The 21,548-nt window shown below is 34.6% G+C and overlaps 1 protein-coding gene across 1 annotated transcript in view; it reads right to left on the bottom strand.

Annotated features, from left to right (window-relative positions):
• The window catches only part of LOC127852475 (uncharacterized), a 22,662-nt gene extending 1,567 nt beyond the window's left edge, over positions 1 to 21,095 (bottom strand). The window contains exons 1-6 of the mRNA XM_052386431.1: positions 20,967 to 21,095; positions 6,378 to 6,509; positions 5,046 to 5,159; positions 2,976 to 3,057; positions 2,530 to 2,571; positions 6 to 105 (exon numbers count right to left, since the gene is read on the bottom strand). Of these exons, the coding sequence (XP_052242391.1) occupies positions 6 to 105; positions 2,530 to 2,571; positions 2,976 to 3,057; positions 5,046 to 5,159; positions 6,378 to 6,380 (341 nt within the window). The 5' untranslated portion in view covers positions 6,381 to 6,509; positions 20,967 to 21,095. The remainder of the gene's footprint in view (positions 1 to 5; positions 106 to 2,529; positions 2,572 to 2,975; positions 3,058 to 5,045; positions 5,160 to 6,377; positions 6,510 to 20,966) is intronic.
• Positions 21,096 to 21,548: the final 453 nt, after the last annotated feature.

Raw genomic sequence — 21,548 nt, 5'->3', positions numbered from 1 at the left:
TTGGCTCCCTTCTATCATGGCTCAGACTGGCTGGCTCTTCACTTGGCTCCCTCCTATCATGGGTCACACTGCCTGGCTCTTCACTGTCAGCAGTTGACATGGACTCTGAAAGAACCAAAGTGAAACCTGTAGATTGCATTTGATCAGCACAGTTAACACTGGCCTGTTGTATCATAAGAGGCTCTGACTCCTGTATAGTTGCCTCAATGCCTGTAAGCATATAATGTCAACAGTGGGGTCTTGTATGTCTATTATCCATTGGTGGGTCTTGCTGAAATCTATAGAAAACAAGGGCTGTTTGTAAAACATGCATGCCCCACATATGGGCTGTCCGTTGTACTGGCAGCCATTGTGTGAATACGACTTTTGTCACTGTGACCTTGACCTTGACCTAGTGACCTGAAAATCAATAGGGGTCATCTGCAAGTCACGATCAATGTACCTATGAAGTGTCATGATCCTAGGCAAAAGCGTTCTTGAGTTATCATTCGAAAATCATTTGACTATTTCGGGTCACTGTGACCTTGACCTTTTCTTGAGTTATAATCCGGAAACCATTTTACAATTTCGATCACCGTGACCTTGACCTAGTGACCTCAAAATCAATAGGGGTCATCTGCAAGTCATGATCAATGTACCTATGATGTTTCATGATCCTAGGCCCAAGCGTTCTTGAGTTATCGTATGACAACCACCTGGTGGACGGACGGACCGATCGACATGACAAAGCAATATACCCCCTCTTCTTCGAAGGGTGGCATAATATATATTGGCTTGGACAACAGAAAATTGTACTAGAATTATATAGTCTACAGTTGGGGTCATGTCTTTATCATCAATAGGTGGGCCCTTTATTATATGATAATAGAAATACCATGGGTCAGACTGGCTGGCTCTTCACTTGGCTCCCTTCTATCATGGGTCATACTGGCTGGCTCTTCACTTGGCTCCCTCTATCATGGGTCAACTGCCTGGCTCTTCACTGTCAGCAGTTGACATGGACTCTGAAAGAACCAAAGTGAAACCTGTAGATTGCATTTGATCAGCACAGTTAACACTGGCCTGTTGTATCATGAGAGGCTCTGACTCCTGTATAGTTGCCTCAATGCCTGTAAGCATATAATGTCAACAGTGGGGGTCTTGTATGTCTATTATCCATTGGTGGGGTCTTGCTGAAATCTATAGAAACAAGGGCTGTTTGTAAAACATGCATGCCCCACATATGGGCTGTCCGTTGTACTGCAGCCATGTGTGAATACGACTTTTGTCACTGTGACCTCGACCTTTGACCTAGTGACCTGAAAATCAATAGGGGTCATCTGCAAGTCACGATCAATGTACCTATGAAGTGTCATGATCCTAGGCAAAAGCGTTCTTGAGTTATCATTCGAAAATCATTTGACTATTTCGGGTCACTGTGACCTTGACCTTGTGACCTCAAAATCAATAGGGGTCATCTGCGCAGTCATGATCAATCTACCTATGAAGTTTCATGATCCTAGGCATATGCTTTCTTGAGTTATCATCCGAAAACCATTTTACTATTTCGGGTCACCGTGACCTTGACCTTTGACCTAGTGACCTCAAAATCAATAGGGGTCATCTGCGAGTAATGATCAATCTACCCATGAAGTTTCATGATCCTAGCCGTATGCGTTCTTGAGTTATCATCCGGAAACCATTTTACTATTTTGGGTCACCGTGACCTTGACCTTTGACCTCAAAAATCTATAGGGGTCATCTGCGAGTCATGATCAATCTACCAGAAGTTTCATGATCCTAGGCGTATGCGTTCTTGAGTTATCATCCAGAAACCATTTTACTATTTCGGTCACTGTGACCTTGACCTTTGACCTAGTGACCTCAAAATCAATAGGGGTCATCTGCAAGTCATGAATCAATGTACCTATGAAGTTTCATGATCCTAGCCCAAAGCGTTCTTGATTATCATCGGAAACCACCTGGTGGACGAACCGACCGACAGACCGACCGACATGTGCAAAGCAAAATACCCCCCTCTTCTTCGAAGGGTGGCATAAATATATATTGGCTTGGACAACAGAAAATTGTACTAGAATATATAGTCTACAGTTGGGTCATGTCTTTATCATCAATAGGTGGGCCTTTATTATATGATAATAGAAATACCAAAGGAAATGTTTTGTTTTCCAAAAGCACTTCTAAACGTGTTTTTTTTATGCTTTTCGGTATAAGGTATGAGATGTACACAAAATAAACAACACACATATCCCCCACTAAAATATGTTATAAGACCTGCTTACAATTTAAATCAGAAAATCTTCATACTTGCAAGTAAGTTATTTATCCTTTAAATCATTAAAATAACTCAGAAACAGAAATGTCTAATTGAGCATATAAACTATTTCATAAGGTGTCCAATCTAAAGGTATTCCTATACTCCCTTTTTTTTTAATGGGCTACCATAACAATGACTCTGTTATGGACCACTTTCATAATACAAATGAACAGTGGCCAATAATCTATCATGGGTATAAATAACTATTTTACCTTCTTGATGGCCATCTTCGTCTTCAATTGGAAGAGGTAAATCTGTAAAAAATGATTTTTTATTTTAGAAATAACTATTTAGAAAAAAATAACCAGAAGTCACTCTTGATACGACAGTAAATATTTTCAATACTTCAAGGTTGTTAAAAAGTATTTTGTTGCATTAGCATTTCTTTAAGAGGATAAACAATTTTCAAGGCACATAAAATAGGTTTGCCTATTTTTACCACGTAAATTTTAGACTTATTGAATTAACGTGGCCAAAACAAGGGCCCCGCCTTTCAAACAATGTTTTACATCGTTTGTCTGTTCTCAAGCGCTCTGTTTTGTTCTGAAGAATGATCATTCAGTCGAATTTACTGACAGCCATAGGAGAGAAAGTAACAAAAATTCTCCATCCCAATTCAGTAAAATGAATTATATTAATAAAATTCTTATAATCAAACCTTCTACTACTATGTCCTTCATCTGCCTTCCCTTCCACTCATTGACTTTACCATTTTCAACAGCATACAACATCAGGGCAACCTATAAAATTTCAAGAAGACCATAATATTCCAGTGTCAACAATACTTCCATCATAACAACAGTAGCAATCCATAGTTCCCTGACCTCACTTTTTATTTCAATATCAATATAATTGAACACAAACGTTGCCATATGCTATTTTGTTGACAGCTTGTGAAAGTCTGCACAGTACCATATTTGTAAATTACACAGCCCTACAAATAATATAATCTCAATTATCTGCCACAACACTTAAAGAAACTAGAGCTTTGTCACAGACGTGACCTATACCCCCACGTGCCCCATCCACACAAGAGAATCTAATTAATGGCTATTTTTAAGAATTATTATGCCATTATCATTTATGGCCATTTTGACCTTTGAACTTAAAGCATGACCTTGACCTTGGAGATATCGACATAATTCTTTCCTGCCACACACCATCCATAACGGTGAACACATGATTTTAAAATCTCACAATGAACAACATAGTTATGGCCTTCTTTACCTTTGAACAAAGTGTGACCTTGACCTTCGAGATATTGACGTAACTCTTTCACGTGACACACAAGTCATATGACAGTGAACAAATGTGCCAATGGTTTTAAATCTCACAATGAACTACATAGTTATGGCCCAGAAAAGCTCATTTATGGCCATTTTTGACATTTGAACTCAAAGTGTGACCTTGACCTTGGAGATATCGACGTAATTCTTTCGCACAACACACCTTCCAATGATGGTGAAATGTTCCAACTGATTTTAAAATCTCAAAAGAACAACACAGTTATTGCCGGACAAGATGAAAATTCTTTGCGCGACACACCCTCCAATGATGGTTAACAAATGTTCCAAATGATTTTAAAATCTCACAATGAATGACAAAAGTTATGGCCCGGACAAGCATTTTACCCTTGAACTCCAAAAGTGACCTTGATCTAAGTTCTTGGAGATATCGACGCAATTCTTTCGCGCGACACACGGTCCCATGATGGTGAACAAATCAAAACCAAGTCAATTAAAAATCTAACAATAAATGAAATAGTTATGGTCCAGACAAACTTTGTGTTTAAAAAGCACTAAGTGACCTTGTGACCTAGTTTTTTTACCAGGCATGACCCATATTCAAACTTGACCTAGACATCATCTAGATACAACTTGTGACCAAGTTTGGTGAAGATCGGATGAAATTTCGGGACAGACCGACAAAGTGACTTTTATATAGCCCCCATTACACATAGGTAAGTGGGTATAATTACGCTTTATATTAATGCTAGCTTGTGTGATGTACTGCCTTTAGATATTGCATTTTTTGATACCATTTCGGTAAAAGAACTTAATTAATGAAAAGCTGGTCAGTGACCAAAATTCCCATTGAATAAATGAAGAAAAGCCACAATAATATAAAATAGTCAACAATGGCAACAAATTAGCAGACAACACTAAACAGTATGACAATGAGGGCTAAATAGACAAAACAACAATAACATGAACTGGAGAGTTTCCACCTTGGCATGGACATTGGTTGTAGCACAAAACACACTCACAACAAGAGATGTGTTTGTAAGAAACACAATGCCCCTACTGTGCCGCTTTTTTTTATTTGACCTTTGACCTTGAAGGATGACATTGACCTTTCACCACTCAAATGTGCAGGTCCATGAGATACGCATGTAATCCAAATATCAAGTTGCTGTTTCAATATTTCAAAAGTTATGATCAAACGTTTAAGTTTTGGTAAAAGTTTTGGACACACACACACACCTTGACACGCACACACATACAAAGAAAGACAAGCCAAAAACAATATACCCCCGTTCATTCGATCCAGGGGGCATAAAAAGCCATTAATGCAAAGCATACTAGTCAAAGTCAACATCAGATATGGTCTTACTGTGGCTGCCTGTTAATTATTCTTTCTTTTAGCCCTCTTAGTTACAATATAGCATTTAGTTTTTCAAATATCTGTGTATGGAAAATTTAAAGATTTTTATTAATGAAATATATACCTTTGAGAGTTCCATGGTACTGGAAGACAACTGATAATATTCCTTGTGGGTCTTCACATCATGTCCCAGATGCTTTGCAAGCAATTTTAGTTCACCATGAGTCATGTCAAGAATCTATAAGCATGTTAATTCTTGATTATATTCACAAATATGCAGTCATCATTCCAGTTTGCTGCCAATTTAACAAATTTGTTTTGCATCTTCTACAGAAAAGATGTACACAAGAAAGCTTTTATCTGTATAGTTGTAGTCATTATGGTGCTCCAAATTCTTGTAATCACACCATGCATTTACAGAGTCAAAAATTTTGTAATGTTTAATTCTGAAAAAGCCAACACGTGGTTTGGTATTTACATGATCCGCCATTTTGAAAATAGCTACTTCCTGTATATATGCCAAATTTATGTTAAATATAACAATTGGGTCTAACAATTTAAAATCAATTATTGGGTTCTCACAGATAACCATTTTCTGTCATACAAAAGCTGCCAAAATCAAAGGTCTCCATAAAAGTTTTTATTATAATTTATTCACAAATTGATGGCAAGCAAATTCAACATAATTACTTATTTCTGTATAAAAGCCGAAGTATACATGTATGTATGTATGCCATTAAACTGGAAGAGAATGTAGTATAATTGCTGAAAGTCTAAATAAATATTGTGCCATAATAAAGAAAACCTTCAGGTCACAATATCTCATCTGTACAGGGATATGAAACAAAGACCATAATTCTTAAATGGCTTAAGCAATCCCATATTTGCACAACTAGACTTTAGAAGTAATTGTGAACGATTGTACCAGTTTGTAAAATAAAAAATAAGTACTGAATAATAAATAGAAAGTTCAATATTGAACCTTGAATGTTTCAAGAAATGATTTTTTATTTGACAAGGATAACACATTTGCATACATTTAATATGGCCATATTCGAACCAAAGCAAATACATACATATAAAACAACACAACAATTTCTTGATTTAACAGCAAAGTTTAATATAAAATAACAAATCTATGTATCAAAGACTAAAGTAAACAAAAGGACTGCAATGGTCGCTCAAGGTATATTGACAGCAAGTAAGAAATGCTGAACCAATGATTGGCAAATCGCCATGACAAAGTAACCTTGGAACTTTTGAAGAATGTCTTATATGGTACCAGACAATATTTCTTACAATACTTTCTTATATGAGACTCAACAGTATTTCTTATATGGGACCCAACAATATTACTTATATGAGACCCGAAAATTAGTGTAAACATGTTTATTTCTTATATGGGGACCCTACGATGTTTATTACTTGTAAAAGGCCCAACAGATAACAGAAATACCATGGGTCAGACTGGCTGGCTCTTCACTTGGCTCCCTCCTAGCATGGGTCAGACTGGCTGGCTCTTCACTTGGCTCCCTCCTATCATGGGTCAGACTGCCTGGCTCTTCACTGTCAGCAGTTGACATGGACTCTGAAAGAACCAAAGTGAAACCTGTAGATTGCATATGATCAGCACAGTCAACACTGGCATGTTGTATCATGAGAGGCTCTGACTCCTGTATAGATTCTAGACTGTGGGTGTCTTCAACAGTTGCCTCAATGACTGTAAACATATAATGTCAACAGTGGGGTCTTGTATGTCTATTATCCATTGGTGGGTCTTGCTGAAATCTATAGAAAATATATATTGGCTTGGATAACAGAAGGTTTTGCTATTATGTTTACGTGACATGGTTCAGAAAAAAAGGCCATATGAATGTGACAAAAATAAATTGAGTTTTTAAAATGTTCTTAAAGTTCGTTCTTTTCCTATTCAGATAATGTACACGTTTTATATGATCAAATGAAAACTTGTTCAAACCTATAATTTTGAAGAGATGCTGTGTGAACTCTAAAAATGTTTTTATATCAATGCAACTATTTTGACGATATAATTTTGCAAGAAGTTTTGTCCGTTGTTTACTACTATACATGTAATATGGCCAATTTGTATTGTTACACGTTCTAAATTAAATGAATTAGCATAGTGATTAAATTTGTGTGATGTTTGTCTAAAATAATTTTTAAACGTCGGAAAATAATGCATATCTTCACAACGTCATTTCTCCGTTATTTGACGTTCACACAAAAGGGGCCTTTTTCAGAAACGCGCCACATATATATAAGTATATAGTCAACAGTTGGGCCTTGATATTATTATCCATTGGTGGGTCTTACTGAAATCTACAGAAAAGTATATTGGACATTACAACTGAAGTTTTGCTGTTATGTATATCATAAGTTATAGTTTTTTGTTTACAGTGTATATTGGTTCCTCTACCCAAACAGTGCACGTATGACCAAGAAAAATTTGACGAGGAGTAATATGTGCACTGGAGGGGTAGAGGAACCCATATACACTGTGACAAAACTTATAAACAATTTTATAATACTTCAAATTCTTTAAAACAGCCAAAAAATCCTTCATTTCCGGACAAAAATCCCTTTTTGCCATTCAAGATGTTAAAGACAATATCCACATGCCGCAACCCTTAATATGATGAGTAATAGAAGGGTGTCGTTTTTACGTACATATTATACGTGTATAAAAATGTATAACAACGGCAAATGCATTTCTGCAAAATATTTGAATGTCTGTGAACATGCCATAATTAGCTTTATGTTGTATTGTGTCATTGTATTCGTTGTGGATTTAGGGCTTTTTTTCCTTCTTTGCGATTGGCCATGGACGGACATTTCACAATTTTGACACGGCCAATTCACAATCCTTTCATGTCCGTGAATATTTACAAAAACGGCCGTTTTAAATCGTGAAAAACGGACTGTTCGTGCTCAAAACTGTAAAAAGAAGAAGAAGAAGATGTTTAAAGAAAAAGTTAACGCACGCATGGACACACGACGGACACAGGACCATGACATAAGCCCCGCTGGCCAGATGGAGCTAAAAATAAATATATAATTTTTTTTAGGTGGAATTTTTTTGACCAGAAAGGGGAAACAAACAGCCTAGTTCGGCGTCTGTTATAGAAGGTAAAAAACCCGTTTCTAAAATGGGACCCAGCAATACTTCTTATAGGACCCAACAATATTTCTTATATGGTACCTGACAATATTTCTTACAATGCTTATTATACATGGGACCCAACAATGTTTCGTATATGGGACCCAACAATACTTCTAATATAGGACCCAACAATATTTCTTATAATACTTCTTATATGGGACTCAACAGTATTTCTTATATGGGACCCAACAATATTACTTATATGAGACCCGAAAATTAGTGTAAACATGTTTATTTCTTATATGGGACCCTACAATGTTTATTACTTGTAAGAGGCCCAACAATTCTTATTACATGTATTTAGGCAGAAATATTGCAATAATAAAGCTTCAAACAAGGATACATCGTAAACAACCTAATAAATAAATATTCTGCCCATTGGGAATTGGCAAAAATGACTTCGCAAACTGGAAATCTGAAATTGGAAATTCTGCAATCTGGTACAAAGATGGCGAAGATCACAGCTTAATGCTTTATTCGTCCATTTAACAGATTTTAATGGCATAGAGGTTAAACGACTTTCGACAGCTCATTGGTGTTAATCTGTTGTGTAATGTCAATAAAGGTGTGAAAAACTCGCAAGTCATGTTTATAACATGTATTCCCTATCAGAGCAGTATGTGTAAGAAAAATAAATGAAATAATCCAGGCAATTTGTTTCATGCTTATGCAGTGCAACTGTTAACAGATATTCACTTTCATTTTAACCCATTATCAGAAAGTACCACTCAAAATGTGCAGCTCCATGAAAAACACATACATGCCAAATATGAAGTAGCTTTCTTCAATATAGCAAAAGTGATTGCAAAATGTTAAAGTTGGCAGAAACAGACCAACAGGGGAAAATCCATATGTCCCCCACTATAGTGAATGGGAACATAAAAAATAAAATGGGCTGGGTGGTGGTGGGGGGGGGGGGGGGGGAGGGGGGTATAGTGTAAGGGTGTGGTGGTCATTTATAAGGTGGGGGGAGTCTATTGTGGTATGTCAGTTAAGAGTTGTTTTGTCAAATTATCAGTCAAATCTAATCATAAATAAAGAAGTTATGGCAATTTTAGCAAAATTAAATAATTTGACCTTGAGAGTCAAGGTCATTCAAAGGTCAAGGTAAAATTCAACTTGCCAGGTACAGTACCCTCATGATAGCATGAAAGTATTTGAAGTTTAGAATCAATAACCTTGATACTTTAGAAGTAAAATGGATCTAAACACAAAATTCACATAACCAAATCTTCAATTTTCTAAGTATAAAGGGCCCATAATTCCGTCAGAATGCCAGTCAGAGTTGCATGACTTTGCCTGCACAGTCCCCTTATGATAGTTAACAAGTGTTGCAAGTATGAAAGCAATAGCTTTGATACTTACGGAATAAAGTGGACCTAAACACAAAACTTAACCAAATTTTCAATTTTCTAAGTATAAAAAGGGCACATAATTCTGTCAAAATGCACGCCAGAGTTATCTAACTTTGCCTGCCCAGTCCCCTCTTGATAGTTAGTAAGTGTACCAAGTTTGAATGCAAAAGCATTGATACTTAATGAGTAAAGTGGACCTAAATCAGGGGGTTTTCAGCACTGTCTGCGCCTCCGGAAAACGGAGGCACTCCCAAAGCAAACGGACCCGATCCCAAACCAAAATATTAAAAAAAAGTCCCAACTTCCAAAAAAAAAATTATTTTTTTTTCTTTAAAGAATGAAGTGTCTTATAACTTGTGTGACTAACCAGTGTTTGTTTTGGTAAAAAATATCTGCTATAAGGTTTTGACTGTTCAGTTCTTATCTCAGAGTGTAACTGTAACTAATAAACAAAAATGCAGTACTTGAATAAACGTTGAACACGCCCAATATTGCATCTGTTTATATAAAGAAGACAAAATAACAAATAAAAACAAATTTATTTGTTAAACTACTGAATTATTTAAGCATGATATATTCACTATTTTTTCCCAAATGAGCTGTTTAATCGAAGCAAAATTTCCCAAAATGGCCAATTGTGTCGATAAAAAATTCCCAATTTGGTCAGACTCCTTTTCCCAAAATAGACAGAAAAACCCCTGTAAATGCAAAACTTAATCGGACGCCTACGCCAAGGTGATGACAATAGCTCATAATTTTTTTTCAAAAAATAGATGAGCTAAAAATGAAAAGATGCAAACTAACATGAAATTAAATCTTAACAAGCAGGCTGTAATGATACCTTTGAATTTGATTTTGCCATTCACTGGATAATTCAAGTATCATATACATGTTTGCCCTAGGTGGCAGACCATTTAAAGCGGGTATATACGATCTTGTCAAATATTTATTAATTAATATAAAATGTGCAAAAAACTTATTATACATATATTTCAAATAAACTAAAATACAAGTAAAGAAGAACATTTGTCGGAAAATGCGAAATAAGCAGAATATTTAAAATTGAAATCGAAAAAGCCTGTACAGCCGAATTCGCCAGCATGTATATCATGCATGTAAGATGTGAATCTAAATTTAGTTTAACGGTTCATTTTAAATTCCTGCAGCGATATTGATTCATACGACACACGAACACTTACTTAAAAGACGAATGCATCGGTTATTGTAGGAAAATATGTACGAATTATCTTCGTCACAATCAGCTTGGTGCGCAAGTTTGCATTTGCTGCATTTTATGAAATTCGTCTTAAATGTATCATTTTTCTTGCATATTGCGTGTTATTATAGCATATTTGTTTCAATATATTACAATTTAACGCATTTAAAAATCGAATATACCCGCTTAAAGTTATGTTGCTTTTTTCCTAAGAGATGTACATGAATATGTGTGCCAACTATCATTTGCATACTTTTGACAGTATTGAAATTATCATAACTATTTATCAGCCTTGAAAAAAACTGACAACCATGATGCGAAGTTGGCCATAAAAACTTATTTTCTTTGAACGTTCTGCTAAATTGTATTTCACAAGATTGGCTTACTCAATAATTAGACAATTTAAACAAGAATATTTACCTACTTACTTCCCAATATTACCATTCAAAGTATCATTACATCCATTAAAAACTGTGAACTAAACATACCATTGGCTTTCTTTTCCTACAAATTATTGCAAAAGTAACTTAATATTGATTTTATAAAAGGTACCAGATAACACAAGACTAAACAAAAGGTCCAACAAGATGTGTTTGTGAAACACAATGTCCCCCTATATGACGTTTGACCTTGAAGGATGACCTTGACCCTTCACCACTCAAAATGTGCAGCTTCATGAGATACACATGCATGCCAAATATGAAGTTGCTATCTTCAATATAGCAAAAGTTATTGCAAAATGTTAAAGTTGGCGCAAACCAACCAGCAGACCAACCAACCAACCAACAGACCAACAGACAGGGCAAAAACAATATGTCCCCCACTACTATAGTGGGGGACATAAAAAAGCCCAATATTGATCAACAGCTATAATAAAGATTGCTGAACTCTTATTGATTTGTGGGGTTGATTAACTTGGAACATAAGATGAATCTGATAGCTCATTAATTTTTGTAAAAGATGTGATCTCCAAGGAAGGAGCAAATTTTAACCAAAGGGGCATTATTTAAACAATCCTGATAGTGGACCAATTAGAGACGCTAGATACCAAATACAAATGTATAAATGCTCTTTCCTTTTTGTTACAGGGAAAAAATAAGAATGTGGCGTCTCATCAGGATCCAAACTGTTTGCTATTCTAATAATATTCTATGAAAAAAACTCGAAGAAAATGCTAATTTTTGAAATTCAGCAGATGAATTAGAGCAGGAGACACATTTCCCAGCATGCAAAGGGTTAACAGCTGTTTTTGAGGATACAATTATGTTAGCGAAAAGCCATAAGCTGTTTGATGACAAAAGTTATGTTAGTAGTTTGACATCCATTCATGTGTGCTTCTTCATGATAATGGCATCATCTATTTATTAAATATGATGTATATGATATAACTAACCTTCCATGGTAGATCAGACACACTATAGTCATAAAGAAGCTCCTCTCCTGTCTGAATGTCTCTTTGAGCAAATAAGCATAGGTATGGTTTTTGTGTGTTCATTTTCAGCACAAAATAATTGTAGATGTCACTATCTATTAATGTAGGAAAGTCCATTAAGTCACTACTCAAAAATACGTAATAGCCAATATGGCGGCGCCCTTATTATCGATTCTGGGATTGTCTATATTGCGGAGGATACTGGCAGTGGTCAATGTATAGTGATTGAGCATGCCTGTATTTACGTCATCGTCCAAGATGGTGGCAAGCAGAAAAGAAATTACGATGAACGGCAAAATGATAAATAACATTCGAATTAACAACGGATACCATATGGTTATAAGGAAATAATTTAATGGGTGTGTCAATTAACCCTCAAGACTAATTTTGAGATTAAAACAACACATATTTAGTAGAAATCTGCACAGTGAATGTGTGTCACTGAAACCAGTGTTAGAAAATTGCAGTTCAGTCTACTAGCAATACATTTTAATTATATGGGTCTCAACATTAGTCATTAAGTGTAAACATGTCTACTTCTAATAAAGGGCCAGGCCCAACAATTTTCATTACTTATATGGATACCTAAAGTGTTAATTATACATTTAATGTTAATTAAATTATAAGGGACCCTAGAATGTCAACTTGTATTTTTTATGTTGGACCCAACGATGCTTTTTACGTATATGGGACCCAACAATGTTTCTTATATGAGATCAAACAATATTTCTTACAATACTTTTTATATATGGGACCCAACAATGTTTTTTATATGGGACCCAACAATACTTCTTATATAGGACCCAACAATATTTCTTATATAATATGGTACCTGACAATATTTCTTGCAAAATTTCTTAAATATGGGACCCAACAATGTTTCTTATACGGGACCCAACAATACTTCTTATATAGGACCCAGCAATATTTCTTATATGGTACCTGACAATATACCTTATATGGGACCCCACAATATTACTTATATGGGACCCAACAGTATTTCATATATGAGACTCAACAATATGACTTATATGAAATCTGAAAATTAGTGTCAACATGTTTATTTCTTATATGGGACCCTACAATTTTTATAACTGATAAGAGGCCCAACAATGTTTATAACATGTATTTTGGCAGAGGAAGAAGTATTGCAATATTGCAATATCATCTGTTTACCACCACTGTTTCCCTTTGAAAGAAAGGAAGTATCTGAAGAGAAGGGGAATGGGAAGCTTGGTATTAGTTTATAGCCGTGTGGATACATAATTATGGCTGAATGTTACTGCTTCTGTTACTGATTATCATAAAAGCTTTAAAGCAACAATCAATATTCCATTAAAAATTTCCTCTGTATTTTGGCAAAGAAATATTAATCTTAGTCTTTTACAGATGACACAGAGGGAAAGTTTTGAAAAAAAATCGGTTAAAAAATAATACAATATAAAGAAGTGAAACTCCAGCTGCTGGAGTAGTATTGAATTTTCATTAAAAACAATTAGTAGGTCCTTTATTTAATAAGGCAAGTGACCGATTGCCCAAACAGTACAAAACAGCACAATACAGCACAATACAAACCAACATAAACACAAAATATGAATAAAGCTGGGGTCACCGCCTTGGAACGGTCAATGCAAAGCATTGGGGGTTTAAACCTGGTTATAGAGCGCTCAACCTCACACTTGGCCCAGCAATATTCATAATACATTTAAGTGTAAATAAAATTTAACGTCATAGCATTGTTACTCAAATTAAACAATAATAAAAGGGAATTAAAACGCATTCAATTTAATTGCTATTTAATTACTCAATTGCATTGAAGATACAAGAGTAACAGAATTACAACTTTTTGACGAACGATCAAATAAAACTATTAACAATTGTCAACTACATTCCTTCTTTATAGAAAAGATTTGAGAATACAGAATCATAGAGTTAATATCTCAGATAATCATCGCGCAAATACAGGAAGAAGCAGCAATAATGGGTGTAAAAATTCCATATTACATAGCTTGGTTGTTTATGTGACTGCTAAACAAATTACAAGGCATTTTTCATGAACAATTCCAGGGAACAGTTAAGCATTTGAAACTTGAAATGTTTTATTTTATTCATAAACCCATGTGGGACAGACAGACACAGTGATTGCAGTATAGCTCCAATCACTTGTGGTAGGTGAAAGCCATATAAAAAGCTACAGCTTTTAAGTGGAGCAAATAATGGTTATTACATGTAATTAACCTTCGGTTTATGACAATTTATTGCAATTTTTCCCCAAAAGTGCCCGTCACATGGTATTTTCCCCTTTTGAAAGGTAAGGCCGTATCCCAGAGTCAATTGTTTGTTTGCTTAAAGGATTTGATGCCCATTTTATTTGTTCAAACATATAAAGGCAAAAACATGTAGTGCCAGCTGAAATTGAAATTAACAAACAAGATTAAATGACTTAAGGTCAAGGCTACAAAGAGGAATCTTAAATGATGCACAGTACCAACTCCAGGGATTTTCTTAACTCTTTCAGTGCTGGAACCGAATTTTGAAGGCCTTTGCAAACAGTTTGGATCCAGATGAGACGCCACAGAATGTGGCGTCTCATCAGGATCCAAACTGTTTGCTATTCTTATAGTATTCTTTGAAAAAATTCAAAGAAAACGCTAATTTGAGAAATTCAGCAGACAACATTTTAGCAGACGACAAATTTCCCAGCATGCAAAGGTTTAAGAACTTGACTTCCACTTGCACAGATCCTAGGCCCAAGCGTTCTTGAGTTATCATCCGGAAACCACCTGGTGGACGGACCGACAGACCGACATGTGCAAAGCAATATACCCCCTCTTCTTTGAAGGGGGGCATAAAAATCAGTTACTTGTTTTATTTCTGCATAAACAAACTGTTGAGTGAAACATCTATCAGACATGAAAATCATGCAAGATTAATACATGGCTTTATATCTAACATAAATGATATTTAAATTTTCATAATATTTAATGATTAATCAAATAACTGTAGAGAATGAAATTTTGAAAGGCCTTATTACTCACTTAATGTCATAAAGACTAGTCACTTTAGGGAGAAGTTCTGCAAAATCTCAAACAGAAGAAGGAATAACGTTGGTCCAGTTCTTTAAGATTATTAAATTGTGTTTTGGAAACAGTCAATCTTTAGAAAATTGAAAACAGTTTAGACAAATGATCGTTGTTGGCAATGTTATTAAAACGACCATACTATTGACTGCTAGCCGCTGTCAATCGAACTGGACGGGGCTTTATAATCAATAATCGAGGTGACTGCCAACAGCTGTTGTGTTGGAATGTATTTGAAACTCTGACCTTTGGGCAAAAGAATTTGGTTGAATTTAGATTGATCAGGTTTAATGCCTTCTTGAACCCAAATTAAGGTCATTTTGCAAGTGGTCAGGACATGAACCAGCTTTCCTACTTCTTGTGATCAGTATTAGCCAACCACAAGTGACCCACTTCTTCCCCACTTGATTCAGAGGTTGGGGAAGAATGACCTACAAATACAATGTTACAATGTTCGGGAACCAATCTCTATGAAGAAACTTTATCCTACCCCCAGATTCAAACCTTAGAATTGACAGTCTGGCGCTCTATCAACTGAGCCATCAACTCAGCTAGCTGGGCAGGCCCAAAACATTTTGAATTAAAAAAATCAATGCACAGAAAGCAGAAAGCATACTTCATTTTTAGCATATGATCATATAACCGGACATTACCTAACTTTTGGTTCCTAAACATCAGTAAATTACAGACTGCGCATCGCGTTAAATAGTTGATATTTTTAGATGATATTTAATATATAGCATCTTCAAGGTCTGTTCTTTAAAACGCACTGATTGAGTCGTAATGGGAAATACTCTTTGTCAAACATTTCGGTATGTTTTGCTGACATTTATATACAATTTTGTTGATTTCTGTCTCGTTTCCAAATCGAGGTTAAACATTGTTCGCGGCCACATGCTATAACTATGTTGGCAAGCAAAAAGTTTAAGCATTAATTTTAAGGCCATTTAGTAGTCCTGCCTGCAAAAGTCCATTTCAGTTTTGATTCGTGTTTAAAGATTTTCAGCACCTTAAATGAAATAAAGAATAAGGACAATAACAGATCAAGCGTGATAATATGCGTATTGCTAATATATTATATTAAAATATATGAAAATCTTGTTGATTCTTACAATAAATGACATCAATCTTATAGTTTTATTTATGATCCATGTTTAATATCGATGATTATATATGATTCAAATAATTTCATGGTTTATAAGACGCCCATATCTTTCTGATCTATTTAGGATTTTCATCAGATATTTCACACAAGAATACAAGATCACATATAGAAAACAATCAATAACAATAACAAAAACATTAATATTATTTATAACTGGCAATATAACTTGGTCCTTGTTAACAACAAAGTTCATGTTTCGACAGTTCAAATAATATGTTAAATGCCCCCCTCCTTGAGTGGTTTTGATCGTGTGATCCGTTATAGCTACAACTGATCCGTTAATGCATGAATTGTGCGGCGAAAAAAAGGTAACACAAATACATTTCGGATTTGACAAGGCGGACAGTCGCTCCAACATTATTTTGCCAACCCGGCTAACATCTATAATTAACAGACAATTAAATTTGCCAACTTGTTAACTGAAAGCCAATTTAACATGAGCCGATCAATGTGATTTTAATTAATCAATTTACTTATTAAGAAACTATGTTACAGTTGGTCGATTCTTTAAATGTAATTTAGCAATCTGTGAAAACAATATGTATATATTGTAATGTCAATATTACGCCAATAATTTACTACCAACACGGAACTTCTAACAAACAAACGCAGTCAGTCTGTGCTATGCTTAGAGGGTCACTCGTACTCAAAGAAGCACATGTCTAAGTCAACCATATGATGGTTATGCAGTAAATCGAACATGTCTGTAGTCGAATTTGCCTGCATGTTGCATTTTATGAATTTCGTCTTCAATGTATAATTTTTCTGGTCTATTTTGTGTTATTGTAAGATATACCGATAACATTCTATCAATATATTACAATTTAATTCTTTGCTATTATATAAATATAATCGGTGATAAAACGCGTAAGAAAGAAGACGGTGAGCCACTGACAGACACTAAAAACCTTTTGTTTGGATGTTTTTTCGTTTGTGTATTTTGTGTATATATATGTTTATAAATGTCATATAAATGTCATATCATAAAAACAAATGAAATTAAGAACAACATATTTGCGGTTTTTATGTTTATCCCATTCGCAAAATGGCACTTACATGTATTCCAATAAATGTAATGTAGGAAATGTAATGTTTTGAATTGGCTAACTGTCAACAAGTTGGCAAAATTAATTGTCGGTTAATTATAGGTGTAAGTCTTTGAAAGGCATATAGAACGTTTTGCCGTTGAATAAAAGTAATGTAGGAGCGACTGTCCGAGTTGACAAAATAATGTAGAAGCGATTGTCCGAGTTGGCAAAATAATATAGGAGCTACTGTCCGCCCTATCAAAACATTGTAGGAGCGAATGTCCGCCCTGTCAAATTTAGCGTTAGCTAAAGAAACTTCAGCGTACAGTTTATATAGTATTGACATATCTGTACGCTGAAGCCAACCCTGTATCGAAAGTCAACCAGAGTCGTGACAGATTTATGTCACGCTATAAATCAAAGACAGTATGTTTTCTTGGATACATTCCTTCATATATTGGTGAATGAATATAAATTACTGCATCAGGGCATATTTTAAGATTCAAATGTTTCAAATGCATCTTACAATAGATGAAAATAACTCTCATCAGCCTGAAAGTCATAATTTTGCACCATTGTCGCTTTGTCATGTGACGAGTTTTCATTTGGATTCTTTCGGATCGACCTTGACATTTTTTGCTGGAATTGTAAACATTACTTTCGTTTTCTGAAATCTATTATTTGTGATTAACAAGTTACGTCTGGTGGATTTAAACACTGATTTCAAAGTGAATTTGATAATTTTGAATATTTTGTACATTGATTTTGTATTTACACTACAATTTGTTTACAAAACAAGCAAGAATAATTATTAAAAAAAACGGGAAATGTCTTTCTGAATTTGTAAACAATTGAGCACATGGTTTGTTACTAAAAATAGAAATAACATCATATGACCGTGAAATCTCGGGAGATTCGCATTTCAATCATGTGTGTCACGTCGCTGTTTTTCTCGATAGACCAGTTGAATGTTATTGTTTACATTCGGGATTTTCCGCGCATGCGCACTGGCTGGTTGGCAAAAAACACTGGTTACAGTAACGTAAAACATGTATACATGTCGTTTGTTTAGTCAATAAAACGATACAAAAATCCGAAATAAACTTAAAAAACTCTTACATAATAGTGCAAAAATATAATATTTAGTACCAATAAATGTATTTTCATAAATATAATTACCTCTGTATAAAAATACGAATTAATAATATTAATACATCAGACTAAAAACTGGCAATCCAACAAAACAAAACAATAAATATTCTTTCCTATTCTTTGTGATTGTAAGATTTTGGTAAATTATATTTCAAAGATAATAACACATACATTAATTCGATTATAACTATGAGTGGTGCAGATATTGTTATTGTTCATAAGCGAGCGAAGGTGCAAGAGGGGCATTTAATCAATTATAAAACGAAGCCCTAAAAGCGGAATACATTACAATTTATAAACATTGTAGTAATTTTATTTTACATGGAATGAATTACCATTTCGTTTCCATCGAATGACAATATCATAAAGTTTAGCATACATATGAAAAACAAGAATTGCATATTAAGCAAATTAAACTGTCTTTGCATGCACTCTCTTTACTGGTGGTAAGGAGTGATAACAATCTAGCATTTTATTATAAATATATCTATATATTTATTATTATTAATTTATTTTACGCAAGTATTTTTTACCCTTTTGTTGTTTGCTTGTTTTCATGTCATTTCGTACACTACAGAAACGTACAATCTTAACATGAATAGCCGAGTTTACATTTGCCTGTACTCGTTAAATACGTTAATTGTGTAGCAATGAAATTGCACAATATTTTTAATTTATACTTATTAACACTCTATTATTATGATTAAACAGGCTAATATATACATACACTAATTCCTGTTAATCCATTTCGGACAAATATCTTCATTTTTTAATATGTTCAAATATTTTATTAAAGCAACTGTTTCGTATTTTGGCTTTACAATTTTGCTTTGATGATCGCTCAATATGCCAAGAGATGACATGGAGGTATCATAAATGATGTTTAATGACCAGACACTTGTATGCCACATGTGGTTAATGCAGGGGCCAAGAATAGGTCCCTGGATTTATCACCCCATGTGTTCTTTGTAATTGTTTGGACAGTATCCGATCATAACGAGATAATCGCTTTATGATGAACAAAGGTGCAATAAAACACCGGGTTAAAAACGCTGAAACAAAGAGTGTCAAAATTGGTGTGAATAATTAAATAAAAACAATTACATTTATCAAGAGAATTTATTTAATGTGTAACAAGGCAAGTTTTTACAGGCATGTTCAAATCAGTTACTATATGTTGCGTACATAAAGTCGATCTATTTGCTGTTTGTTTACATCCTTATGTTTGTTCGTTCATTAAATTTGTTTTATTCTGAAAAAATTTCAATATCAGAGAATTTTTTATCTAAAAAATGGTCGCGAAGATGTGCCAAGTAGAGATTTTTATGGTAACTGCATACCGCGCACGTATATTGTGTTCCATTCCAGATTTCGTTTATAGTAAAAACAAATAATAACAACAATATAATCGTTCCAAAAATGCATTTCCTTGCATGCTTATGTTTAATTCAGACATAGTTAGTAAAATTATATTTGATATAGTGCATGATTATCAATAAAAACGATTATTATTTCAACTTTCTCTATATGCGCTTATATGAATTTCACCTCTTTTTGCCAACCAGTGGGCGGAGTGTAATATTTGCAGGTGCGCGTGACTTCACTCGTCAACTGGTCTATATGTTAGAGCAGAAAAGATAAATGTTAAATGTTTAAGATAGTATTTTGTAAAAAAACATCTCAGTTAAATGTGAAAAATGTCAATCTTTCCAATAAAGACATAAAGTAGCTGATTTGGGCCAATAACTGCTTTTACAAGCTGTTTTGGACCGGTCTTTGTTAACTGTCAACTTTTCGTATATTCCTGGTTGACTTTCCTACTGGGGTTGGTCCATAACTTTAATGTCGCGCCATTCAAAAATCATAGAAAGCGAATTTTAAAGTTATTGAAGCCAGAACTAATTTAGCGTAGGAGTGATTGTTTGTGGAAGCGTTTGTCCGGATACCTTATCAAACTGATGTAAAAGAAGTCTTAAACCATTTATTGCTTTTCCCCAGAACAACTTTATTACGCTACTGATCCGGTAATAGTAACATGACTGTACCACTAAGGCTAATCCAACTTGTGTGGTTAAAGATTCTGTTCTTTTATAATTTATTTCCCCAGTCTAACCATTGCAGTCAGCCTAAAACATATATTGAACTTGTATCGCATGGAAATGATCTAATGCTACAATCATGCTTGCTTTCATGAATGTCACTATATCTGCATTAAATGCAGATTATAGGTTACATTTGTTTGTTTGCGGTAACAAGGTTGTCACCTAAATTCGTGCCACGGCTTTACATGTTTGAAATATGTTTTCATTGTCAGCAAACACTTCAGAAACTGTGTCCTAATTATTGGTTGCAGTTTCAGTTTAAATTCAGTCATTTGCAGAATAATTTTAATAACCAAAAATATAAATAAACCTAATAAATATTATCGCAACTTACCTCTTTAAGTTTAACCGCGAAAATTGGCAATTTTTATTACAGAGTTGTCGTTCGTTGCTATGCTGGTTCCCGTCAAATCACTGCGCCGAGGTTGGTCAATCTCATACGCAGTGGCCTCCCTTATTCTAGAAAAAAACATTAATGATTGGCGAATGCCCAAGGGAAGTAACTGCTGTGTGGAGTTTGACCTAATGTGTGCTAATGGGAGATATAGGCCCGACAATTCGAGTAAAATAACATATGCAAATTTGAATTTAAAAATAGTGATGAGAATGTTAAGCAGCAGTTTTTTAAGTGGGTCTTCAACTGTCGGGTCCAAGGGCCCGATAATCGACTTTGGGACCCGACAATCGACTAAAGACCCAACAATACGGCGGTAGAATGGACGTTTGACCCACCATTTTACCCAATCTGAAACTATATATATATATATATATATATATATATATATATATATATATATGGGGGGCACATTCCATTTATTATCGATGCAACCATAGTCTGTATAGATCTCTGATCCATAAGATAACGCAGTTGATACGTACGTCAAATGTTATTAAATGTTCATCGATATACAGTTCC

This window comes from Dreissena polymorpha, chromosome 12, assembly GCF_020536995.1.
Source record: "Dreissena polymorpha isolate Duluth1 chromosome 12, UMN_Dpol_1.0, whole genome shotgun sequence".
Classification (NCBI taxonomy): domain Eukaryota; kingdom Metazoa; phylum Mollusca; class Bivalvia; order Myida; family Dreissenidae; genus Dreissena; species Dreissena polymorpha.
The sequence above is the reverse complement of the archived record's forward strand: the minus strand, read 5'-3'. Positions and strand labels throughout refer to the sequence as shown.